This window comes from Barbatula barbatula (assembly GCF_947034865.1).
Source record: "Barbatula barbatula genome assembly, chromosome: 8".
In the NCBI taxonomy this organism is placed as follows: domain Eukaryota; kingdom Metazoa; phylum Chordata; class Actinopteri; order Cypriniformes; family Nemacheilidae; genus Barbatula; species Barbatula barbatula.
The window spans coordinates 13,842,717-13,870,251 of NC_136771.1; the positions used below are offsets into that span (position 1 = coordinate 13,842,717).

The 27,535-nt window shown below is 40.3% G+C and overlaps 1 protein-coding gene and 1 long non-coding RNA gene across 6 annotated transcripts in view; both read left to right on the top strand.

Annotated features, from left to right (window-relative positions):
• The window catches only part of LOC306898024 (glycerol kinase 3), a 115,398-nt gene that overhangs the window by 54,776 nt on the left and 33,087 nt on the right, over window positions 1-27,535 (top strand). For all 3 annotated transcript variants that reach the window (XM_079463234.1, XM_079463232.1, XM_079463233.1), the window contains exons 10-12: window positions 8,990-9,057; window positions 9,206-9,248; window positions 20,011-20,091. In XM_079463234.1, the coding sequence (XP_079319360.1) occupies window positions 8,990-9,057; window positions 9,206-9,248; window positions 20,011-20,091 (192 nt within the window). The remainder of the gene's footprint in view (window positions 1-8,989; window positions 9,058-9,205; window positions 9,249-20,010; window positions 20,092-27,535) is intronic.
• Window positions 20,098-27,350, top strand: LOC306898025. 3 transcript variants are annotated; one of them, XR_013787073.1, is made up of 4 exons: window positions 20,098-22,618; window positions 23,574-23,640; window positions 23,783-23,837; window positions 24,262-27,350. It is a non-coding gene; the product is annotated as an uncharacterized lncRNA (long non-coding RNA). The 3 variants fall into 3 exon arrangements; XR_013787071.1 differs by having other exon boundaries at window positions 20,098-23,644; XR_013787072.1 differs by having other exon boundaries at window positions 20,098-23,640.

Here is a 27,535-nt window from a genome sequence, read left to right on the forward strand (position 1 = left end):
CTCGCTGCCGTGCTCCTGGGTCGAGGTGGGGTGGCTGCCGTCCAGGAGGGAGCCAAGGCCCGTTCGCCGTGGGCCGAGCCTGCTGCCAGCCGCCATGATGGGGAGGAGCAGGGAACGGAAGACCAGCTGCCCTCAGCTGGAGGGCCATCGCCGGCCGCCAGGGGGCGGAGGAGGATCGAGCCGTCCACCGAGCGTCCAGTACCATCGCATGGCACCGCGAGGAAGAGTTTCTCGGCTGGCTGAGGACCGAGCGACAGCATGTCAGGGAACCGGACAATTTTTTTTTCTTTTCCTCTCTCCCCTCTCTCGTCCCTGTCGCTCCGGGGGCTCCCGTCTCCGTTCTTTCGTCTCGCCGGTGCATACCCCCAAGCGCCGCGGACTCCGAGACTGGCTCCCCGGGGGGGGGAGTAGGTACAGTCTCGGTGGTGCCCCCCGGCCTGTAAGGGGTGATGGGGGTATGTGGTGAGGAAGGCGGGACGAGAGCCGTGACGCGGGGCCGGTGGCGTGAGTGATAAGTGGAAGCAGCTGTGCGCGCACCGGTCCCGCATCTTATCACGGAGGAGATTGGGAGCTTAAAAGGATGTTCGGCAGGACTGTTGACGAGAGAGGACCGGGCCCGGACATATGTTTAGTGTGTGTATGTTTTATGGCCGGCAGTCTACCGTGAGGTGGCTGTCGGTCAGTTACGTTATTGTTTATTTAATTAAAGTTTTTATTGTTCAAATGTTCGCCGGTTCCCGCCTCCTTCCTTCCCTTCTACGAACTGTATTACAATGGGGTAAGGCACTGTTGACTCAATGGGCCATCTATCTTCTTGCTTTGGGTGGCCCCCACCTCACGAAAGGTAGTTCTTTCCTCAGCGTGGTCAGTGCTTCACCCACCCTAAAATGCAGTAAGGTGAATCCCCTTTTGAGATTGTATTTTAAATTGGAGCTTGTCTGCTCTCCTGAAGAACAGGACTTCTAGAATCGTGTATGTAATCTGTCAGAACTCCTGTCCTGGTTACGGCAATCACAGTCACTGGTCCGTGGAACTTTGGTTCTCCAACCTTGATAGGCTTCAGACTCTTAACAAAGACTCTTTGTCCTGGAACAAAACTATGAGTAGGTTTTTCTGAGGGAAGAGGAAGACACAGAGAAACATCAGCACATATAGAATTTAGCTTTTCGACAAGGGAAGTCACGTAGTCCTCCTGGATTACCTGCATGTCACCTAAGGAAGAATTGCCTGCGCGGCCTTTGACCCACAGGGTCGGGAAAGGCCTACCCATTAGCACCTCGAAAGGTGATAACTTAGTAGTGGAAGATTGGGTCATCCGTATTTCGGTTAACACGGCGGGTAACACATGCGTCCAGTTATCGCTTTCGAAAGTCTAAATTATTCCATAACGGGGTATTATCTCTTTCGTTAAGATCTTTACTACCGTTTTAGTGTCCTCTTTTGTGCACGCAAATGCTTCTGGCCACTTTGAGAATCGATCAATAATGACCAAGAGATATTTAAGATTGCCTATCGGCGGCATGTGAGTGAAATCGATTTGTACATGTTGGAACGGTGATTCTGGGTGTGGCAACGCATCATGCTTAATTGGTGTGTGCGGATTTACCTGCGCACATGTTTGACTCTGTAAAGCCTCCAATTCCTCTCGGAACCTCATCCTTTGGGAAAAGCTTACGATTTCCAGTTCACTTACCTTCAGCTCATCTACTGAAAGATATCGCTTACCAATAATGGATTGTAATTTGTGCATGTTCTTACAGAGATCTCCCAATTTGATTCCAGTTGTTTCCCTCTCTGATTTAGATTTAGCAGAATTTTCTTTAGCCTTAGTATCCAGGCTATAGGCTTTAGAAGACATGTCCATGATGAATAGTACTTAATTACATAAACAAAGGCTCCAGTGTTTTTCACCTATAAAACAGGAAGATTTAATTAAACTTATCGCAACTTCTACCTTTCTAAAATACTAGAAAAAGTAGTGTGCACTCAGTTGTGCTCTTTCTTACAAAATAACAACATGCATGAAAAATTTCAGTCAGGCTTTAGATCACATCATAGCATGGAAACTGCGCTCGTTAAAATTACAAATGACCTGCTTATAGCATCAGATAAAGGTAACATCTCACTCCTGGTCCTGCTTGACCTTAGTGCTGCATTCGATACCGTAGACCATAACATACTTCTAGATCGCTTGACAGGCACTACAGTGGTTTAGATCGTACTTGTCAGACAGACATCAATTTGTCCATTTAAATGGGGAATCATCCAATCTAACGCAAGTAAATTATGGATTACCTCAGGGATCGGTTCTGGGACCCGTGCTGTTCTCCATATACATGCTTCCCCTCGGAAACATTATAAAAAAAATGGAATTAGCTTCCATTGCTATGCAGATGATACTCAGCTATATATCTCATCAAGACCAGATGATTCCTCCCAGCTATCCAAATTGGCAGAGTGCATTGAAGATATACAACATTGGATGACCTGTAATTTCCTTCTTTTAAATTCTAATAAAACAGAAATATTACTTATCGGACCAAAGACACGCAAACCAAATATTTTTGAAGGATGTACTGTTACTTCAACAAATACAGTAAAAGATCTAGGCGTTATATTAGACAGCAACCTGTCAAGTCGAAATCACATCTCAAATGTCACAAAAACAGCCTTTTTCCAACTAAGAAATGTTGCCAAGTTACGAAATATTCTGTGTGTTGCTGACGCGGAGAAGCTTATTCATGCATTTATGACCTCAAGTAATGCGCTACTTAGTGGTTGTCCTGCATCATCAATAAACAAACTACAGTTAGTTCAGATGCAGCTGCCAGAGTTCTAACCAGGTCCAGAAATATGATCACATAACCCCAATTTTATCAACCCTTCACTGGCTACCCATTAAGTATCGTATTGACTTTAAGGCTTTATAAGTGATTAAAATAACTTTAAAGGGTTTAGCCCCTACCTACCTAACAGAGCTTCTATCACACTACAACCCATCACGCTCTCTAAGATCTCAAAACGCAGGACTTTTGATAATACCCAGAATAACTAAATCCACCAAAGGGGGTCGAGCTTTCTCATACGTAGCACCTAAACTCTGGAATAGCCTTCCTGATATTATTCGAGGATCAGACACACTGTTAGGACTCTGTCCTTCCTGTCTCGAGCTTTCAAGCTCCCTGGGCAGAGTCATGACATTGCCACGTCTTTCGGGTTTCTGTTGTGTTATGTGTGGAGACACGTGGCTTTATGTTGTTACTTAATGCCACGTGTCTTCCTGTTATGTCTCTCAGCCCCACCCTCCTATCTCCTGTAATTTCATTAGGGTTTCATTCCCATCGTCTGTTTTGTAATTCACCTCGTTAGGGTTTCATTCCCATCAGCTGTCACCACTCTCCCCATGTAATCACTCCTCGTTAGTGTCTCCCTTTATATGGTCTCAGTTTTTCTCTGTTCAGTGTTGGTGCATTGTCTTTGTCTTTATCTATTGTCTACTGTTCATGCGTAACACGGATGTCTTGTCGTTGGATTACATGTTGTTCCTGTTCCAGTTTGTAGACTTATTATTTCGCTTTTATATAGACCTTGTTTTTTCCCCTCGTGGAAAGTGTTTGTTTCTCGTATTTGTAGGCTAGTGTGTTTTTGTTCTTGTTTTTCCCCATTGCGGGTGTTTTATTTAATAAACATTTATATTTAACCTTCATCTGCCTGCATCTGGGTTCTGTCCAAAGCCATTTTGTGACACACACTCCCCCAATTTAAATCTAGATTAAAAACGCATCTTTTCAGCCAAGCATTCACTTAATGCAAATATGCTAAATAAACCACCAGGAGATGCTGACATTAGATATTATTTACTAGAATAATTGGAGTTATTATATAACACACCAAGTAGTGTGTTTTACCCTTTCTTGGGTTTTTCGTTTTTCCTGTAAAGCTGCTTTTGAACAATGCAAATTGTGAAAAGCGCTATATAAATAAAATTGAGTAAATAAATAAAATCCTTGAGTGTCAATTTGCAGCGTATTGACCGAGAATTCCTTCTTGATTTCTGGATATGCAAGCATGATTTTCTCAACTTCAACTGGATTAGTTTGCCATTCTTCCTCTTTTCTTTAAGTAATGAACACACTCTTAATCCCTTTAAAGTGAAGTCTGCAGGATTAACTGAGGAATTCACATACTTCCATTGAGTTGTGTTAGATGTTCTCAAGATCTCTGCCACTCTGTTTGCAACAAAGTACTTAAATCTGGAGGACTCATTTTGAATATACTTCAACACAACCGTGCTATCAGTCCAAAACACTGAATCTTGCAATTCCATTCTTAGATCCCTTTTCCACAATTTATCCATTCGACTGGCAAGAGTAGCTGCAGTAAGTTCCATACTAGGAATAGTGGAAGATTTTAATGGTGCTACACAAGATTTACTCACCAAAAGAGCAGAATGCCCCAAACCTTGCTGGTTGTGCAAAAGCAGATAAGATACTACACCATAATCATTTCCACAAGCATCAGAGAAGTGGTTTAGCTGAGCTGACAAGAGTTTTTCAAATTCTCCAGGTTTCACACATATTTTTATCTTAAATCTTTCCAAGTCATGGAGATCATCAAGCCAATTTCTCCATCTCTGAACATACCTTGTGGGTATCAGAGTGTCCCATCCGATCTTTTCTCTACAGAGATCTTGAAGAATGTTCTTTGCTAACAGTACCACTGGAGACATGAATCCAAGAGGATCATATATGCTACTAATCATTGAAAGAATCCCTCTTCTAGTGAATGGTCTATCTTTGATTACAACCTTGAATTTAAAGGTGTCAGATTCATCACACCACTGTACACCTAATACTCTTTCCATGGGAAGCATGTCATGATTCAAATCAAGGTCCTTCACTTCTTTTACTCTCTCTTTTTCAGGAATTGCGTTCAACACTTTACAACGGTTACTCATCCATTTAGTAAGGTGAAAACCACCTTTACAGCACATCTCCAGAAGTTCCTCATTCTGTTGTATAGCATCAGATTCTGTAGGCACTGAAGTAAGGCAATCGTCCACATAAAAACAATTCATTATGGTCTCAGTTGTTCTGGGGTGGAACAAACTCCCATAGTCCTCTGTACATTTCCTAAGTGCATAATTGGAGCAACTTGGAGATGAGGAAGCTCCAAATAAATGTACCACCATTATGAACTCTTCCAAGTTCTTACTTATATTGCCCTTTGGCCACCACAGAAACCTTAAAAGGTCTGAATCTTCTGGGGGAACTCTTACTTGGTAGAACATGGATTCTACATCAGCCATTAAAGCAACAGGTTCCATCCTGTAAGAACACTTATAAGGGGACTTGTCAAGTCTGGACCCTGTAGCAGCTGTTGATTCAATGAAGACCCCTGGTACGTGGCAGTACAATCAAAACAATCCTGATCTTTTTCGGATGGTAAACCCTATGATGAGGTATGTACCACATACGTCTGTCCAGTCTCTCTAGATCTTCCTCAGGTACCTTTTCAGCATAATCTTTAGAAATCACATCCTCCATAAAGGCAGTATAATCTTCCTTAAAGGCACAGTCCTTCATGATTCGCTTACGCAAGTTCAAAGCCCGTTGTTCAGCAATTACTTTGTTATTTGTAAGGACCATCTCTTTATTCCTAAGAGGAAAACCAATGTTGTAAATACCATCGGTTAACTTTACAGATTGAGATACCAACTCCATGAACTTGTCATCTTCTTTAGAAAGTCCCTACCAAATCATCTAGAGCACTTTCAGGAAAATCATTCTTAAACGCTGCTTCCAAAGCTCATCCAATTTTACAACAGAGATTCGGTTTACAGTTCTATTAAGTTTGTCATTACAGGCAATTCCACTCCTTTTCCATTCCTTTAAGTGGTCCATTCACTGTCCATCCAAGTACAGTTTTTACAGCATACGGTCCCTTATTTTGACTGTGGACAACTTACCACAGCTCTAGAGCTTCTGGTACATTAGATCCTATCAAGGGCTTAACTCCTGCTTCAATTGAAGGCAAATTAATGTACTTCAAGTGAGGTAGTACTTGGTCAAGATCAGTTTCTGTGGGAATATTTGATTTAGATACTGGTATACTTTTCTGTGTATACACTTCCGGAAGTGAACAGTAATGTGTCTGTTTTAGCCCAGCCACTTCCAAATCCTTTAAAACATAACTGGAAACAGACTTATCCTGATTCATGCTTTTAAGAAGAATACTAATTTTCTTCCCAGACAAATTAAGCTTATGCATGAGACTTTAAGTACAAAAGGAGGCTGAACTGCCTGGATCAAGGAAGGCATACGTCATAACAATCTTACTCCCATCCTTAGATTTAACACATACTGGAAGAATGGATAACATGAATCTTCACAAGCACCCGCAAAGTCCCATTTTTGAATCACATTGACTGGCTAAATAAAAATGATGCAATGTTTTGTGGACTGATGAAAGCAAGATTGTTCTTTTTGGGTCTAGGGGTCAAGGAAAGTTTGTCAGGCAACACCCAAACACTGAATTCAAGTCAACTTTATTTATATACCGCTTTTTAAAAATGTCATTGTTAAAAAGCAGCTGTACAAGAAAACACATTGACTATAAGCAAACATAAAGTTATGCAAGTCAAAACACAGGTCAAATATCAGACAGACTATACATTTCTATATGCAGTGTCAATTAAATAAAACTAGAAAATTCTATCAGCCCCCCCGGCCAGGCAAACAGTATGCAAATGGTGTAGAGGAAAAAAAACAGTCCTGTTCCCCTCTGGCAAAAGCTGAACACTACTTGCATAACAAAGCAAAATAAAAAAGAGATTTAAGATTATCATTAATAATCTAATAGTGGCTGAAATTTTATCCAGCTCTATCATCACAGTTTTTGTCAGGTCTGGGTATGGACTGCGTCCTGCCCGCTCTGGTAACCTTGGAACAACGAGACTAGACTGGCTGAGAGTAGAGTACTGTTCTGCACTCTGTGTTGCAACAAATACATCAGTTGCTTTTGGAAGTGTTCCTGGTTCCGGTCTAACTAGTGCGGCCTAAACCTTCGGAATTATTATATCATGATAGTGTAGTGTATGCAAGATTTAAAAAAAATGTGTATTTAGTCTAGATTTAAACTGACATAGAGGTTGTCTGCCTCCCGGACAGTGCAGGGAAGACTGTTCCAAAGTTAAGGCGCTAGATAGGAAAAGGATCTGCCGCCTGCACTTGATTTTGAAATTATAGGTATTACCAACTAACCGGACACCTGAGAGTGTAGTGCACGTGAAGGACTGTAATACAAGATAAATTCACTCAAGTAGTGAGGAGCTAAACCATGCAGGGCTTTATAGCCAATAAGCAAGATTTTAAAGTTCATGCGATACTTTTTACGTAACCAGTGTAAGGTTGACAGAACAGGCTAATATGCTCATACTTATTTGTACATGTAAGAACTCGAGCTGACACATTTTGGACCAGTTGGAGTTTTTATAATAAGTCTGCAGGGCAACCACCTAATAGTGTAGTTACAGTAATCTAATCTTGATGTCATAAATGCATGAATTAACTTCTCTGCATCTGATGATGACAGCATATGACTTAGTTTAGATATATTTTTAAGGTGGAAAAGCGCTATTTTACAGGTGTTGGCGACATGGTTCTCAAATGACAGAGTACTATAGAATAAAATGGCAAGATTATTTGCTGAAGACGAGGGTTTTATGGAACATCCATCAATAGTTAAGCAGTATTCTTGGTTGTTACGTATGGCGGTTTTCGGTCCAATAAGTAACACTTCAGTTTTGTCTGAGTTCAGTAATAAGAAATTGTTGCTCATCCACTTTTTTATATAGACTATGCATTCCACTATTCGATGGAATTTTTATGTTTCATGAGGCATCAAGGAAATATAAAGTTGCGTATCATCGGTATAACAGTAAAAGCTAACACTGTGTCCCTTTATTATATGTCCTAGATGTAGAATGTATAATGCGAAGAGCATACGCCCCAAGACGGAGCCCTGTTGTACACCGTACTAAACTTGTAATTTGCGTGACACCTCATTATTTATTACTACATATTGAAAATGGTCAGATAAATAAGATCTAAGCTATTCCCTTAATGCCGAAATAATTTTTGAGTCTATGTAGGAGCGTGCTGTGGTCAATGATGTCGAATGCAGCACTAAGATCTAGCAGCACCGATATGGAGATACAACCTCGGTCAGATGCTAAAAGCAGATCATTTGTAACTCTGATCAAAGCCGTCTCTGTACTGTGATGTGCTCTAAATCCACACTGGAAATCTTCATTGATGTCATTCCTTGGGAGGAAGGAACATAATTGAGTTGAGACGACTTTTTCCAGAACTTTAGATATGAAAGGTAGATTTGATTATAGGTCTGTAGTTAACTAGTTCTCTAGGGTCGAGTTGATGTTTTTTGACAAGGGGCCTTATAACAGCAACCTTGTATGCTTTAGGCATGTCCTAGTGTCAGAGATGAGTAATAATGCTAAGTAGAGGATCTATCATTTCTGGGAGCATCTTTTTCAGTTGATTTGTAGGTAATAGAGTCTAGCATGCGTGTTGTTGATTTAGATGATCTGATGTTTTGTGATAACTATGGTAGAAAATAATAGCAATTTCACCTTAGGGGCGCTGTAGATAGTTGTTTTTTCAGCGGGTTTCACTTCTGGTTGCATAGTTCAAAAAATGTCTCTAATATCTTGGAGTGTATTTGTGAAGTAGTTCATAAATTCATCACTGCTATGCTGGTATACAGAATATAGAATCGCTGACGATGTTAGGGATGAAAGGTATGTGGTTCTAGACATTTTTAGGGCTTTCCTGTATTTTCGAATATAACACAAGATATTGTTTCTAGCTGCACAACACTAGGTTTATCACTTACGTATTATCATCACTTATTTACATGAGTAGTGTGCTGTGTAAATAAATAATTTACATTATTTTACATCTCTACACAGTGTCTTGGTGATCAGTCTGCTGCCCTGGTTGGACAGATGTGCTTCAGGGATGGACAAGCCAAAAATACGTATGATTTTATTTAGTTAACTTCCCTTAAGCAACAATGTAATTGTAACATGGCCCTATGCACATTTATTAAAATGGTTTATTTTGCCATGCATTGTTACTTTGGTAATTGTTATTTGCTCAAAGTGCCACACTTTTTTTATTTACAGCTATGGGACTGGTTGTTTCCTGCTAAGAAACATAGGAACAAAGGTATTTAATATACTGTGCCATTTATAATGTGTATATGTTTGAAACAATGTATATCACTGATTTCTGACTGTTAAAATAAGGGACAAAACATGTCCTACCTACAGAAGCCAGTTTTATGTTGAAATATATATAGCTTGCATAATAGGATTTTACACTGCTCAAAAAATAAAGGGAACACCTAAATCACACTACATTAGATCTCAATGAACAAAATATCCAGGTTAAATCTCGTCACTTACATACTTTGCATAACTTGCGAGAACAAAATAATGTGACAATGGTCAATGAAAGCCAAAATTATAAACACATTCAGGGCAGGAATTACAGTAAAATCACTGTAAAAAAATTAAATACTGGCTCATTCTACTTTTTACCACAGTAACTAAAATAATGTTAGTCAGTAATGTGCATGGCCTTACGTGCCCGTATGAACTCCCCGCTATGTCTGGGCATACTCCTGATGAGATGGCACATGGTCTCATGTGAAATCTCCTCTCAGACCTGGATCAGAGCATAAGTGAGCTCCTGGGCAGTCTATGGTGCTACTTAATGGCTTTGGATACATGAGATCCAACTGTATGATGAACTGGGTTTAGGTCTGGGGAACATGAGGGGCCAGTCAATGTCATCAATGCCTTCATCATCCAGAAACAGCCTAGAGACTCTGGCCACATAAGGTCGGGTATTATCATGCACCAGGAGGGCTCTGCGCTGCACCAGCATAAGATCTGACAATAGAGTTGAGGATTTCATCCCAATACTTCATAGCATGTGGAGGTCTGTAAGACTCTCCCCAGACTACCCTTGTTGTTGCCTCTCCAGTGTACCTGTTGTCACTTTTATTTGCACCCAAACAAGTGAAAATGGTTCACAATCACTTATGCTTACTTAACGGGTTGACTGATAGTCCTGAGGGTTAACTGACTTGGTGTTGAGCTGTGATAATCAGGGTTTTTTGAGCAGTGTATAATCCCAATTGTAAGCACAATTTAGCCATAGTCTAGAACTTTCCCTCTCGGGAATTATTTTACGATATTGGATCAGCAATTATCCAGGATAATGGCCTAGTGCTATGTCCATGGTTCTGTGCCTCAATACCCAATAATCAGTCATATGACTGGGGAACAATGATATAAATGATTAGTGTTGTAAAATGGATAGACAAAGATGTTACACCTCTTGACTGCAGTTTTGTTGAGGTGAATTGTGTTGCTCGATGACCTTTCTATGTTGTTTCCACCAATGCGATACAATCAGATGAGTACCTCACCATCATTGTGTGTTTCTGTCTTTTATCACCAGACATATGCATGCATTTAAGGCATTCCTACCACATGCTAAACATAAACATGATTTGAAAAGAAAGAAAGCGTATACTCAAGGTTTTCAATGTACTATATATTTTGAATAATTTTGTTAAAATTGTTTAAAATGCATGCTCTAAAAATACATTATATTTAACATGTCCTTAGCCCGAACTCATTCTTCAAAAGGAAGAGTTTAAATATACAACAAAATAAAAATATACAGGTACATTTAAAGACAGAGATCTATAATATATCAAACAATACAAGTAGTATTTTTTATTACATAGTTACATAAACATTTATATTTTCATTTAAACATTTATTTTATGGTTGTGTCATGGGTTTTGTAATCTCCATCACGGTTTTTGTAATCCTGAATAAAACAGCCAGTGTTATGGACAGCTATAACTATAAGCCAATTTTTTCATTGCGGATGCCACAGTAATCAAAAGTTTGAATTCAATGCCAATGATTCATACATCAAGAATTTTTTTATATAACAAAAAAAAACAAATTTGATCCAGATGAGAAGTCTGCTTTCCTTATGTCCTTACCGCTAGAGCGATTGAATTTTATAGTTTTATTTAATTAGCACTGCATATAGGAATGTATATTCTGTCTGACATTTGACCTGTGTTTTGCTTATAGTCAATATGTTTTCTTGTACAGCTGCTTTGTAACAATGGAAATTGTAAAAAGCGCTATATACTGTAAATGATCTTGACTTGACTTTACTTGAATGGGCTGTGGCGGTTTGGGAATTGTAACAATGAGGCTTTGGGGCTGTTTAAATCCAAGTCCAAAACGCAATCCACATTCATATACCAATGACCCATCGTAGACCAATGGTGGTGGAGGTTCTTTAGGATCATGGTTGGGGTCACCATTATGGTGGACCAGTTTTAGTAGGGAGACATGAAAGGAAGGAGAGATCTTATATTGAGAATGAAGCTGGTAGTTGCAGCTTTTCAAAGGCACGTGACGCCTCTTCATTCCAGGGGATCTTGGATTGTTTACCTTTCACTAATGAAATCAGGGGACCAGCGACCATACTGTAGTTTCTAATGAATCGTCAATAAAAATTAGCAAAGCCCAGAAAGTTCCTTGATAGTTTTAGGTTGAGGCTATTCAGTAACAACAGTTATCCTTGACACGGCAAACTGTACACCCCCATGACTAATGTTGTATCTCAGTAATGTGGTACTTTTAACATGAAAGTCAAATTTATCTGCTTTGACATACAGCTGATTTTTCACAGGCGAGACAACGGCTTAAAGTCCCAGTTTGGACAGGGCTTAAATGTCCCCCTTCTGACTGAGAGTAGATGAGGATGTCATCAATGTATGCTTCTACAAACTTGTTTAGAATGCCCATAAATATGTAAAGTTCATGTATTTGCACGGCAGAATAACTAATTACCTAAAATGAAATTAAGAATAGTTTTGGAATTGAATCATTACTCCATAAATGCATAAATAAGCTTGTCCGCATAGGCAACACACAGAATATTTTGTAACTTGGCAACATTTCTTAGGTGGAAAAAGGCTGTTTTTGTGACATTTGAGATGTGATTTCGAAATGACAGGTTGCTGTCTAATATAACGCCTAGATCTTTTACTGTATTTGTTGGAGTAACAGTACATCCTTCAACTTGCAGTTTATAATCAGAAATATTTGGTTTGCGTGTCTTTGGTCCGATAACTAATATTTTTGTTTTATTAGAATTTAAAAGAAGGAAATTACAGGTCATCCAATGTTGTATATCTTAAATGCACTCTGCCAATTTGGATAGCTGGGAGGAATCATCTGGTTTTGATGAGATATATAGCCGAGTATCATCTGCATAGCAATGGAAACTAATTCCATGTTTTTTAATAATGTTTCCGAGGGGAAGCATGTATATGGAGAACAGCACGGGTCCCAGAACCGATCCCCGAGGTAATCCATAATTTATGTGCGTTAGATTGGATGATTCCCCATTTAAATGGACAAATTGATGTCTGTCTGACATGTTAGATCTAAACCATTGTAGTGCCTGTCCCTCAATACCGGTATAATTGTGTAAGCGATCTAGAAGTATGTTATGGTCTACGGTATCGAACGCAGCACTACGGTCAAGCAGGACCAGGAGTGAGATGTTACCTTTATCTGATGCTATAAACAGGTCGTTTATAATTTTAACGAGCGCAGTTTCAGTGCTATGATGCGATCTAAAGCCTGACTGAAATTTTTCGTGCATGAACAACTGATTGCACACTACTTTTTCTAGTATTTTAGACAAGTATGGGAGATTTGAAATCGGTCTATAGTTTCCAAGTGCATTTGGATCTAAGTTTGGTTTCTTGATTAGAGGCTTAATGACGGCCATCTTAAAGGGTCCTGGGACATGGCCTAGATTAATTGACGAGTTGATAATGTTATAAATGGGCTCAATTGCAACAGGTAGTAACTCTTTTAATAATTTAGTTGGTATGGGGTCTAGTAAGCAAGTTGTAGGTTTAGAAGTTGCGATAAGTTGAATTAAATCTTCCTGTTTTATAGGTGAAAAACGCTGGAGCCTTTGTTTTGGAGCGATGGTTGGTGCTAATTTATAGGACAGATTTGGGGTTGAGTTTGTACAATTTTGTCACGAATGTTTTCGATTTTCTCTGTAAAAAATTTCATGAATTCATTGCTACCGAGGTGCGGCGGAATAGCCAGGTCAGGTGGTGTCTGTTTATTTGTTAATTTAGCGACTGTGCTAAATAGAAACCTTGGATTGTTTTTGTTGGTTTCTATGAGGTTACGAAGGTGCTCAGCCTTTGCTGCTTTTTGTAACTTTTTATAACAATTTGCACTCTCTTTCCACGCCATTTTAAAGACTTCTAATTGCGATTTTATCCATTTGCGCTCTAGTTTGCGAGTTTCTCTTTTAAGGGCGCGAGTGGTGCTATTGTACCATGGTGCAATATTTTTCTCATTAATCTTTTTTGACTTCGTAGGTGCAACAGCTTCTAATGTATTAGAGAAAATAGTACCCAATTTCCTGGTCATGACATCGAGCGATTCTTTTTATTGGTATGGTTATTAAAGGAGTCAGATCTGGCAAGCTCTTTGCGAAGCTATCTTTAGTAGCGGATGTGATTGTTCTACCCTGTCGATAACAAGTTAAAGGGCTGATTCCTGACGTGCGCAAAGTACCCGTTATAAGATAGTGATCGGTGACATCGTCGCTTTGAGGCATAATATCTATATTGGTTAGATCGGCTCCGTGAGATATAATCAGGTCTAGTGTATGATTAAATCGATGAGTGGGTCCTTTAATGTGTTGTATTACCCCAAAAGATTATAGTAGTTCTGTAAAAGCCAGTGCTAATGCATCGTTAGCGCTATCTACGTGGATATTAAAATCTCAGACAATTAGTATTTTATCAACGTTAACCAATAGGTCCGATAGGAAGTCCGCAAACTCTTTCAGAAAATCAGTATAGGGACCAGGGGGTCTATACACCGTAGCCAATGTAAAAGAAAGCAATGGTTTTCTACTTTTGTTAGGAATAATTATGTTCAACGCAAGCACTTCAAATGATTTAAATTTATGCTCTGTTCTCTGAGTTACAGTAAGAAAGTTTCTAAATATTGTAGCGACGCCGCCACCCCGACCAACCGGACGTGGCTCATGCATATAACAGTAACTTGGTGGGGTACACTCATTTAGACATAATCATTAATCATTTGGTTAAGCCAGGTCTCGGTAAGACAGAGTATATCAAAACTGTTGTCCGTGATCATTTCATTTACAATTCCTGCCTTTGAATTTAGTGATCTAATATTAAGTAGGCCGAACTTCATAAATTGGTTTTGGTTGTTTATTACATTGTCTTCAGGTTTAATCACGATCAGATTTTTTCTCTGACTTTTGCCAAAATTTTTACTTTGTAGTATTATTCGGGGGAACATATAGTCTCTATATATTTGGAAGCAGTAACATTTATAGCAGTTGAGGCGCGCATACTATGGTTAAAGTTTTGACTTACCTGAGGGAGACTTACCTCAACTCATCAGTTTCCTGTAACGCCACTCCAGCAGAGGGAGCTATCTCCTGAGTATTGACTGCTTACCCCTCCCTCTGCAGAAACTTCCTGTTTGGCAGCCATATTAACCTGGATGCCACATGGACTCCTTGCGATGTATTGCCAGTTTATCTGCCTAACCGAGCGTTATTCTATTGCCATTGTTTGCTTACTGTTTTTGACCTTGCCTGTCTTTTTCACTGTCTTATCTCTTGGGTTACCCTTGGATTGTTTACCTGGTTGGACTGCCTATTTTGAATTTGACCTTTTTTGTTGTTCATAATTGTGGAGTATATTTTTGACTTTTTGCACTTCTGTTTTATTAAACATCTGCACTTGGATTCAAACAACCCCAAAGCCTTGTTGTTACAGAATACTTGGCCTCTAATGAATCCAGCTGAGCTTACATAACTGCAAATGACGTTGCTTAGCAGCATGAGATCCTCAAGGGATATCAGGACCAGCTTGGCAAATCACAAGCAGCAAACTTCTTTCTCATCCACCATATTCGATGGAACCCTTTCAAACATCAAAAACAGTAAGCCGTGTTCCTCCTCATAAGTTTGATGGCATAGCAAAACATTGCCATGGGTTTCTCCGTCAAGTGGATATATCTTTTTGAAAATCAGAAGATGGAGTTTGATTCTGACTCAAAGAGATGTGCCTATAACATTTCTTTACTTGCTGGCAAAGTGATCGATTGGGCAGCAGTGACTTAATCTTTGGACGTTTTATGACAAAAAATGCAAAGTCAAAGTGGATGGAATGATACAGATATCAAAGCACTTTTTCAGATTTACATTTACATCCAAAGCGACTTACAAAGAGTTCGGGGAGCAATAAGCCATATGTCATACAAAGAGTAATAGTAAAATAGGTGCAAATACACCTTTTAGTGCCATGGTACGGCAGACGCCTCCCTGCTAGATTGGGATGCGGTGTGCAACGGGCAGGCAGTGTCGGGGTGCTGGACGGGCAGTGGCAATCCAACTGCCTGGAGTTGCTGACAGCTTGCCTTACGATGTAGAGGCCCGTGCCTCATTTGGCGAAATCGCATGCTGCAGACAGCATGGCTGCCCTAGCGTATGTCAACCGTCAGGTGGCGTTCGTTCATGGCAGATGTCGCAACTCGCCCGACACCTCCTCTGGAGTCAGCAGTGGGTGGTGTCCCTGTGGGCCATTCATATCCCGGACGATCTCGATCAGCCAGCCGACGTGCTCTCTTGGCAGGTTGCTCCGCGGAAGTTGGCGGGCCATCCCTGCGGTCCAGCTCATTGGGAGCAGTGCGAGCAGGCACAGGTGGTCCTGTTTGCCCCCCTGCACACCTCCAATTGCCTGCTTGGGTACTCCCTGACCGAGACCTCCTCGGTACGGATGCCTTTTGCACACAGCTGGCTGCGGCACAAGCGGGAGTGCATCTTCCCCCCAGTGAGCCTCCCCACACAGATAATGTGCGGAGCCAGGGTAGAGGAGCATCTAAATCTGCGACCCAATCAGCAGATTCCTAAGGGACGCGTGGGGGGGCTAATGCCCCCTGTAATTATCAGTACCCTCCTTGGACTTTAACATGGTCCTGGTGGGCCTGCGTAAGGCCCTGTTGGAGCCCCTGGAGAACCCAATCTTTCTTCTAATGATGAAGACCCTTCCCCTGTCGGCGCTTCATCAGGAGGGTAGGGGATCAGCACGCACTCTCCGTGTCCAGCGGGTGCCTAGAGTTGGGGTACCCTATATGGGCTAGACCCGCCGCGGACTAGGTGGTGAGGAACCTGCAGGCGCTCCCCCTGGGAGGAAGTCCCAACCCTTTCCCTGTTGTGTCCAGTACGCGTTCTGCGCCTCTACTCGGACTGAACGCAGAGCTCTTGCTCTGAGCAGCTCTTTGTCTGTGTCAGGGGACAGTCTCCACAGTCTCCAAACAGAGACTGGCGCACTGGATCGTATAGATGCCATCCCTTGGCTTGCCGATCTAAGGCCCCTGCCCACTGTAGTGACGCTCACTCCGCCGGGGTGCAGCCTCCTTGTGGGCACGGGCTCAGAGTGCCTCTCTGGCAGACATCTGCAGAGCTGCGGGTTAGGCTGCGTCCAGCCTTTTTTTTCGCATGGGCGTCGAACCTGTGTCAGACCAGTTCTTGAGTGAGACTTACAGTGGCTGGCCGAGTCCCTCTCCCCTCTTCAGGCAAGTAAGCACGCTATTCCAGCCTCCCTATTTCCTCCATAGGACGAAGTATGGGCATTCCATCCATCTCTAAGCACTTGGGGGGTACGAGCCTGGCGGAGCAGCTCATTTTCACGCCCTGTATATGTGAGTTTCCCTCACGAGGTGAACCTTTGTACCTGGGCTAGTGCTCCACACAGGGCTGGGCTGGTAATCTGGCATATCAGGCAAATGCCCGGTGGGCCGACGCATTTGGGGGCCGATATAATATAATATTTTTTTTTTAATTGGCCAACGACCGGCCCATAAAGCAGGGACAGCGGGCCATTGGTTCATTTTCCATACTGACACTGGGCTGGCACAATCATCTCTTAACAGGCTCCACCCCTCCTCCTCCGTTTCTTGCAATCAGTGTCTTATAGAGTGTTCACACCAAACACTGTATATCGCGCTATTCGCGCGTAGTTAGACGCTTGAACATTTTGCGTTTAATCGCTTCATTCACGCATGAAATTCGTGTCATGGAAGGGGCTTCTGTCAGGCGGCTCCTGTCTAATTGCGAAATGGCGGAGATGGATTTTGTTGAGAGGGTAGCTAAGCATTGTGTGCTATGGAAGGCTGAAGAACGACGTAGACTCGCAGTCCTTCATTGTTGTTTCAGATTTCTGCCTCTGCTTGCTATGTCATAATCACGTCCCTACTAGAGCAAGCTCCTGGTTGGTAAACTCAGCGGGAATCTTCGCCAAAGCTCAGATTTTTCAACTTGCGCGAATCATGCAAACTATGGGATGCCAAACAATCCAAAAGTGGGACGAGACAGAGGGGTATTACAGAGCTCGCGCCACACTGACATATCATCTGCGCGATTCAATGGACCAAGCCGCGCAGCCGACTCGTCAGCGCACACGGACGTGTTTCCTAGCGCCACCACCAGTGCTGCGCCGACAAATTTAAACAGCGCAAACCGTACACTCAAATGTACAATAAAGAAACCCCTCATTCCATAAAAACATTTACATTGGTTCTCGGCTGAAGTCTATCAGTTTTTCCCTACAGAAGACAAAGGAAATCAGGATGAAATGCATAATCTAAAAGAAGAACTGCATATATGTATAGATTCTATACTATAGAGGCTACGGAAAGACCTGTACAAAGCAGAAACTTCAATGACTTCCAATATCATAGTCTTGAGGAGCACGCCAACCTCCTGGTAATTATATCGGACAGTTTACATGTTCAGGTAATTTATTTTATTATTGTAGTACCTTTTGCGTCTAGCCATTTTACCTCAACTATTTACGTTAATAATAGCAGAGGTTTATGGGTAAAATGTAAATGAGTGGTGCCAAATTAACCTGTATATGTTTTAATTGGTCAGCGCAGTGGATTGGTTGGTGCCGCGCTGCCCATTGGTTGGCGCTAGGAAATTGAAAATTTGCACTGCAAGTAGGTGTAGATCTATCACCAGGGAGTCAGTCAAGAGAGAGTGAGTACACTGGTCCGCTTGCACTGGTACACTGGTCCATGGCACTTAGTTCTCAGCTTTGTAGGTTTTTTGGGGAATGGAACAGTGGATATGTATATCTACAGAGACCGCAGGGATGGTGTACTTGTTGGTTGTGTCTGACCGATTGTGATGGCCGTTCTGAGCAAAAATGCCAGGGCCCTTTTTTGTCCAAGGCCAGCCCTTGCTCCACACTTAGTGACTCCCCTCCTTGGGTAGTCCCGTCTGATGCTTTCTCACACTTGGTTCCCCTGTTGGCAAACCTGTGACCTCCCCTCTGTCCTGTGACAACAGTCATTGCTGCCACTGGAGTATGAACTTTTGATAATATATTCTGTGTGAAAATACTTGATATTCATCATGAAACATTGTATCTTGTATGTCATAACCTGATCTATTTTGAGAGTTATGTGTATACCGTATGTGTTTAACGGTATTCGTGCAGATATGCATTTATTTGGTCGAGTGCACTGATTAGACAGATCTATGAGTTACACCTACCGTATATGCATAATATAAGTGTATATTTTTCATACTAAAATAACCATTCCATAGACTTTTTTAATTTGGTTAAAGTTCCTTTATTGAATACGAAGTTGTTCACATATTTGTATTGACTTACCTTCATCTCTTCTTCGTTGTTGACTTATGAATAGGGTAGACGGTAGAGGTAAAGATAAGGAAAAAAGTTTCCCTGTACAATTAAATTCTTACTTTGCTGTCCACTGTGAATGCCAGAACAAGTGCAAAACACACCCAAACATAATAAAACCTAAACTAAATAACACAGCAGAAAAAACAAGAAACAAACAAAAAACTAAGAAAAGACAGCATTCTAGAGCGGAGCAGGCAAACACGTCTTCCACAGGGGCGCCATATTGCATTTTGTCAACAGACTAAAAATTCCCACTCAACCTTCAGACTTTACCCGTACTACTACGCATTAGATTGTCTTCATTACAACAATTAAACTTATCATGTTATTTCAGCCATAGTCATCTCTTGAATTTAGCCTGTTCCACCTTTTGTAGGATACACTGTAGGTCAGATTACAGTAGCTTTTGTCTGTCTAAATCAACGAAAAGTTAATAGTTTTTGCAATAATGTGTAGAATTACCCACCATATAACTGACTGAAATTAACATCTGCACTGTAGATAAAACATTTAGAACTGCCTTTTATGCTCAACTTAAACAAAAAGTTATGCGTCCTAAAATATGAAATAAAACTCATAAATCATTCAAATGTGACTTTTCTATACATTACAACACTATATTAAAAAACAAATTGAATGTTTTAACAAACAATATAATGTATTGCTTTAATGAATGTTTTGCAGATAGAACCTTATAATTCTAAACAGAAAGTGTTTTTTCAGAATCGAAGGTTCTATCTGCATTTGACCGGTTTCAAAAATATACAAATTTCAGAAAATGTTGATATTGTATTTTTATATTACATTTACAGTCTCTGTCTTTTTCATGCATGTAAGAGATTTGTTTCCCATATCCTTTTTGCTTTATGAAATGCAAAAACTTTAAAGCTAAATATCTTAAAACTACCCAGAACGCAGATAGAAAGAACCCTATAATTCTAAGGCAACGAAAAGCAAGTATACTGCAGAATTGTTCAAATGAAATGATATTTGTTTTAGCACTGAATGTCACAAAAGTTCAGTGTTTGTTTGGGTTTTGAGTGATTGTATGTATTTTTTGTATTCTAACATTTTCTATTTCATTTCCTAAAGCCTGTAATGTCAGACCATGGACTTCTGACAACGGTTGCTTACAAATTAGGATGTCACACACCAGCATGCTATGCCCTAGAGGTAATATGATATTATCCATCTGGTTATATGTTTTAATTAAATGTTATCATGGTTCTTCGAATTGTATAACCTTTTTGTATAAAATTACTTTAAAGGTCCAGTCAGTAGTTGGTAAGGTTGCGAATTGCAACCAAACGGTTCATTCCACAAATCACCCCTTCCGATTCGAAGCACTGCGGTGGCTGACACAGGACAAAGATGTTGTCACGTTTTCAATTTTTGCAGGGGGGGATAACATATTTTTGAAACACGCTCTGTAGTTCAGTGTTTACATTTAGGTTTACCGTCACAACATGACGGATTCCATGTTTAAAGAGCGCTTTAGTAATATGCACCTTGGGCTGGTGCGCACATACACAGAGGGACTTGCAGCAGCGCACAATAATGGCAAATATTACAAATACATAGATTACAATGTAAAATATTATTGTGTACATGGGATAAAAATCTAACCTTTCCTGAATTCTGCTTGTATTAACTTTGCAAATGAGCAGACGCGTTTCCTCTCCGGAGAAGCGTTCAGTTGTTCTTGCAAATTCCGCCATGTAAATAGTGAATCCGCCATATGGCGCCAGTGCAACTGGCTTTTGAAGGGAATGGGAGATAATACTCTGATTGATTTACTGCACGTTATGCCCAAAACATACCCATGGCTCATTAAGAGAATAGGCACAACCCTTTTACATCATGCACCACATCGGGTCTACAATCACATGTTTCACCCATCAGACGAATACATTTTGCATGTACAAGATCAAGTTCAATGTCCACTTCTGATGCAGGATGGGTCAGTAATGACGTTGATTTTTATTCTGTTGTAGTTAAGATGTTTTTATTTTGAACGTTAATCATGAATAGGCTCTATATGTGTTGGTAAAACGGTTATGGTTTTCTTGTAACTGCTATTTGTGCTAAAATTGACAATACTTTTTCTACCTCAGGAAAATTAACCATGGTAAAAAGCAAAATGTCAAATCTATGAAAAACAATACTTTAATTACGAAAAATAATTATATGATAACTCCTCAATATGATAACAGTGGGCGAGCACATGCCCTTCAGGTCCGTCCATTGGTTACTGTGCTGCGATTGTCAACTACAGCTCTTGGGGTTCCCAAACTGCGCACTCGGCTGCGGTACATTACATTTAAGAGACAGTTAGATGACTAAAAAGGACACTAGTTCATTGAATGATGCGTTTATTGTGCTTGGATAATGGATGCGTAAGTGGCCCACTTTTGCACGTTTTTATCCTTTCACAGATGCGCAACCATTTATAGCGGTCACAAATAACAGATATATAAAAAGTATTCTCAACTGGATATAGGTCTGGGGAACGTGAGGGGCCAGTCAATGTCATCAATGCCTTCATTATCCAGAAACAGCTTAGAGACTCTGGCCACATAAGGTCGGGTATTATCATGCACCAGGAGGGCTCTGCACTGCACCAGCAAAAGATCTGACAGAGTTAAAAATTTCATCCCAATACTTCATAGCACGTGGAGGTCTGTAAGACCCTCTGAGAATGTTCCTCCCCAGACCATCCTTGTTGTTGCCTCTCCAGTGTACCTGTTGTCACTTTTATTTGCACCAAAACAAGTGAAAATGGTTCACAATCACTTATGCTTACTTACCGGGTTGATTGATAGTCCTGAGGGTTAACTGACTTGGTGTTGAGCTGTGATGATCAGGTGTTCCATTTTTTTTTTGAGCAGTGTATAAACAATAATGGCTGCTATAACCATGCAGCCCTAACATAAGGTATATTAATATTGCAATAAAAGGTATTCGGAGAAAGAAAACACTGAAGGGGAACGAATTTGTTTTCCCCTCATTAAAAATAGTTAATTACTGTAATATGCCTTGCATTATGGGTATTTTTATGTAACATTGTAATTTACAGTGACATACTGCATTTTGGGAATTTGCAGTACTCTACTGTTGACACAACAGCAGTAGTGCTACTGTATTTGAAGACTTACTTTTATCAGTGAAGATATAAAAAAAATGTGTCACTTAAAGTTTTGCATATGGAAACAAGTGTAATTGAAAATCGTTTAAGAAAGAGGAAACTAAAGCATGCAAGCCTGAAGCCAAATTTGAACTTACTACTGCCTAAGCGTATTTTGGTGTAAAAACCATGGAGCTAGCAATCCTGGCCTGAGCACGACGGTTGGTCTGACTGACTGAAAGCGACACATGTGGGAGTGAGCGGCTGGCAGAAGGTAAGAGCTGCTTTTCTGTAAAATACCTAGCGAAACATTAATAAATCCAGTGTACGTTTAGTTTTGCTAGGTTACATTTTGAATTATATATTAACGTTGCTGCTGAGGAGAGATATTTCCCAAGTTTTACTTTTTTTTGTCAGAAAAAATAAAAATTTTAGGCGAGAATGTATGTTTTTAAAGTTCAAATTTGCAGTCGGTTAATTATATGGTATGAACTCCAGGCGGTCACCGGGCGCTCAGAGCTCATCTACCCCGCCCAACACAGCCTCACCTCAGCAAGTGCTTCTTTATTTATGAAGGTTAATCTTTTTTTTTATTTTAAAAGATTTTAATTTGTGAACTTGAAAAATAAATATTTGTACCTGTACTCTAAAATGTTCACTCAAAGACCCATTTTGATCACTTGTAAAATAAAAAACTGAAGTTGAATGTTCTGTATCAGTGATATAAAAAACCTCCTTTCATTGTGATTTTCCTGCCGTTAGGGGGCGGTGTGGCTCAGACACATGACATCATCAAATGCCGCTCTTTCTCTCGCCTCTGAGCTTTCAAGTGCACAAGTTAGTTTTGCAACGGTTTATCGCGAAAGTAGTAGCAAAAGTCAAGGCGGGAAGATTCGAAACTGCAGTGACAGATTTCAGAGGTTGTAGATGCCTATTTATGGTTGCAATTCAAATATGTGCAACACATTTGTATATGCCGATGTATTTTGTAAATGCCAGTTTACACATTTGTTACTATTTTTCTGCAACTTTAAATTGGGAAGACAGATTTGTGAGTTCTGTCCATGAGTCCAAATCTCAACATTCAACAAGTTTTCACATTGGGGCTGTGAGTGTACCATTTAATTTACATACTTTACAAGTTCACAAATTAAAATCTACATGCTCTCAAATTTTGCTACTGATTTACCTTCATATTTATTCTACGGTGGCTCTAATGTCTCTGTAGCAGTTAACCATGAGATAATAAATCATGCATATATGTTTAAGACAACCACAAAATCATTCAGACATTGCTTACTTACATGTTTTATCAGGGTTTTGGTACCCTGCTGCTACCACTTTATTTTGGTAATCTGCTGCTACATTTGATAAAATAAGCTATCGTGAGTACAGGTCCATATCACTAGCACAATGTGATTTCTTGGTATTATGCTGCTGTATTTATACATTTATATGACGTTACATATTTATACTTTACTAGTGGTGTTCAAACTGTTTATTAATTTGTACAATGTTGTATTGTTTACAGAAACTACATCAGATGCTCACAATTGTATGTGGTCAATATGCTGCATAAAAGGAAAATAATCATCTGAGTGGGTAATATCCAAAACTGGCCTTCAGTGGGATAATATTGCTCCAGTGGGGCAATCCCCAACAATTATTCTAATATTTAAAAAGTCACGTTATAACTATAACAATGTGTTATTGTGCCTAATTTTTTGTTTTCCAAAACAGGAATCCTAAATGGAACAAAAGACTCAGCTCTATGACATGGACTGTGAAAGCAGAGGTATATACAACTACCAGGTTGCCATCATTACCATTCTTCTGTTTATTGGGGTAGCCTACTTCAGAAAGAGGTAAAAAGTACTTACAATATCTGAGAGGCTTTGCTTTTTGGGTTTGCAGTCAACATCCACCAAGATGCCTGAGGCTGCACTTTACAATAACTTTTTTAGTATTTCCCAGAAGTCTAACTCTAATTAAAATAATTTTGAAGTCATGGTACTTCATGTATCAACACCTAATACTAAGGATAAAACATTGTTAAAATGTATTCTGGCTATTGTATATTGGTCTCCAGGGCACCACACCCATTTTATTAAATAATTTGGTTATTATCAGAACTTGTACTAGCCGCACACACAGTCCTTGTCGTTGGTGACTTTAACATCCATGTAGATAACGATTCCCATAACTTGAAACACTATCAGGAAACTGGCACCGGGGCGGTATCCAGGTACCAGGAATCCAGCCGTGAACTGTGGGGAAGGCAATGCCCGATGCTCACGGCGCTCTGGGCAAGCACGACTGACATCTCCACGTCGGTCTCATCCTGGGCTCGACAGGCCATAGCCGGGAGCTGCAGGGACCCCTTGGCGTCTGATGTCAGGAGATCGCCACCCAAATTTGCAACCGAAATATCATCCTCTGCACGCCGTGGCGTGGATCTGCTATGGGACTGTCTGGCGACGCCCATAGGAGACAGGTTTGGTGAGGGTGACAGGGCCTGGGCGGTCCGCGGCAATGCTGCAATGGAGTTATGCCCACCGCCGCATTCAAGGTCCACCAACTTCTGCTGATTGGTGTGGACCAACCTCATTAAATCACTCCGACTGAGCCTGTATGTCAAGGACCCCCTGGTGGACAGGCTGCCATCAAGACAAGACTAGGCTGGACACTCCATGGCCATGCTAAGCTCCTGCTGAATTCCCTGGACCATCGCCAGATCCTTTTTACTAAAGTGACATTCCAACAGGAAGAGCTGATGAGAAACCTGTCAAAGTTGTGGGAACTGGACACATGTCCTTACCGTAATGAGAAATCAGTCACCCGCTCCAGAGAGAATCAAGAAGCCCTTGAGCTACTGACTGTCAGAACCACCATAGATGGTGTCCAAAGGTATGCTACCCCCCTGTTGCGCAAGCCAGGCATGAGTTGCCTTAATGCCTCCACAGAAGCGGTCATACCAAACCTGCAGAAAACTGAGAAACATCTCTTGAGAGACCCGGAGCGCTCAGTTGCCTACTCAGCTGAACTCAACAGGCTTATGAAGGAAGGATATGTGGTCAAGCTGGATCCTGATGAGGTACTGAAGAGCAATGCATGTTGGTTCATCCCTCATCATAGGTTCACCCACAATGGCAAGAATCGACGGGTCTCCAACTGCTCTTTCGAGTACAAAGGGATGAATTTTAATGAATCATCGGTCGCCTCAGGAAGCTGCCAGCTGATGATTCGAAATTAGGCAGTCAACCAGTACAGAACTTTGGTTGTCACACAAAGAAACTGAAGCCTCAGAATCCCCCTTGGGTCTCAATTGGCACTGGGTGACTGATATTCTCGGATATTCTCACGTCCTTTTGAGTACCGAACTCCCACTATGCACAACCTGAACCTGTAGCTCAAATCTCTTTCCCCTATTACCGTCCCTAGGTGTTATGTGACGCCAGAGATGGACAATGATTCTGTTATCATTGTGTTATGCTACACCTCTGAGAGGGCGTATGGTGCAGTCTCATATCTGAGAACACAGGATGACAAAGGAAGATTACAGCTGACATTCTTAATGGCCTGATTTAGGGTAGCACCCGAAACCAGTTGTCCATTTCTAGACTCGAGCTGTGTGCTGCAATTGACAGCTGACAGTTTTTTTCCTTTAGTTGCTGTTTAAGCCAGAGTGCGTCTAAAACAAATGTAAGTCTTGTTTTCTTTATGTAAGTTTGTGAGTTCTATAGTTACCATGTATCACTTGATATAAGCTTATTAGCAAAGTAGCCGCTACCGTTATATCGAGCACCTGTTTATTGAGCTCGGTAAAAAATGCTACAGGTGCTATAAAAACCCTGTAAATAATGTTGAATTCCTTTGTTTGTGTAATAACTTCTGAATATGTTTGGCATTGAGGTTGAGCTAGATTGTAACAAGTGACTATTCCTGTATTGTTTCTATCCAGAACCACTCATTCACTCACATACACATCTACTTCAACCTACCTCAATATTCACATGTTTTTTGAATTTGTATATAACCTGTATGCCATGCCGTGCTGTTGTAGTCATGTTTACAACATCTCTGTAAGACTTTATTTTCCACACATAATTATTTTTATGTTGTCTGTGTGAAATGGTAAAAAACATTAACAAAAGGAAAATATGCTATGTTTTTTTCTGATTTAAAGAGTTAAACAAGTTTGGTCATAGTCCAACTAATTGTATAAACTGTATAAAGTTGGTGGTTTGAATAAAATTATATAATATTTTGATTGTTGTATTTTATGCCTGTCTGTTCCTCGACAGTTTAAATGAGAGAAAATCCATGACCATTTCTCACACATTTTCTTTTTGTTTTTTCTTTAGATAATCTGTCTAGCAATTTACCGGTGCCAGTTGAACGCCAGAACAGAGACAAGCCTAAAATTGATCTTTTAAGGTTTGTGCCTGTAGGCTCATTAACATCACCATGGTGTGTTTTGTTATAAAATATTTTAAACCAGTATTGGCTGCATTTGCAGTGTTCAACTTATTGTTAGATTATTCTGAAAGATACTGTTATATTGTTATGGTTTCATCAGTGGTCATCAGGCACCGGTGTATCACATTGTTCTGAAAGCCATTATTAATGGATTATGTATTAATTATAATGTACTGAATAAAAATATTACTGTTGTACATGGACTTATCTCACTTTATTTGAATTTATAAAATGTAAAAGTATTCATGTAAAATGTCAACTAATCATAGAGATTTTGCACTGCTAGTGGCACATATTTTAAACGATATGAAATACAATGATTATGAAGGAATGCATTTTACAATGCAATTCAGCAAGTTATAATTGCAGTAAAGTTACTGTAGAGTTATAACACTGTGGAGCCAAATTGTGGTAAGGGTATAAAACTGTATAAAAACATTACAGTATGGATTTTATACTGTAAAGAGAAGTTGCAGTAAAGTCATACAGTATTACTCTAAGGTACACATAAAGTTAAGATACTGTAAAGCGGCACTTACAGTATGTCACTGGCAATAGTGCTGCCAGTGACATACCGCAAAAATACAATTAAGTCTTAACAGTGTAGGCTATATTGCCAAATAACGTAGTCAACTTTTTGTCAAAAGAAAAAAAATTACAAATATATAATAGTATATTGCCTAATATTTTTAGAGACTAGTTTTGCATAATTTCGTTAGGCCTAATCCTGCAACAGACTGAGTGCGCTGAGGGTTTGTTACGTGTGACTTATATTTTAAAGAATAAGGATTTGTAAATGCCGCTCAGGAACAGGGCTCAATGAAAAACATAGAAGCCCTGTGCTGAGAGTGGAATCCATTTTAACCATAAATTGTATTTGGCTTTCAATCCTGTCATGTTGTCTATTCCATATGAATAATTCAGATGCAAAACTCTCGAAGTCTGTCAGATAACTTTTTGTTTAAACATGCATTTTTTGCAGGCTTTCTTTTTTTCTTTTCGTCTTTTATTATA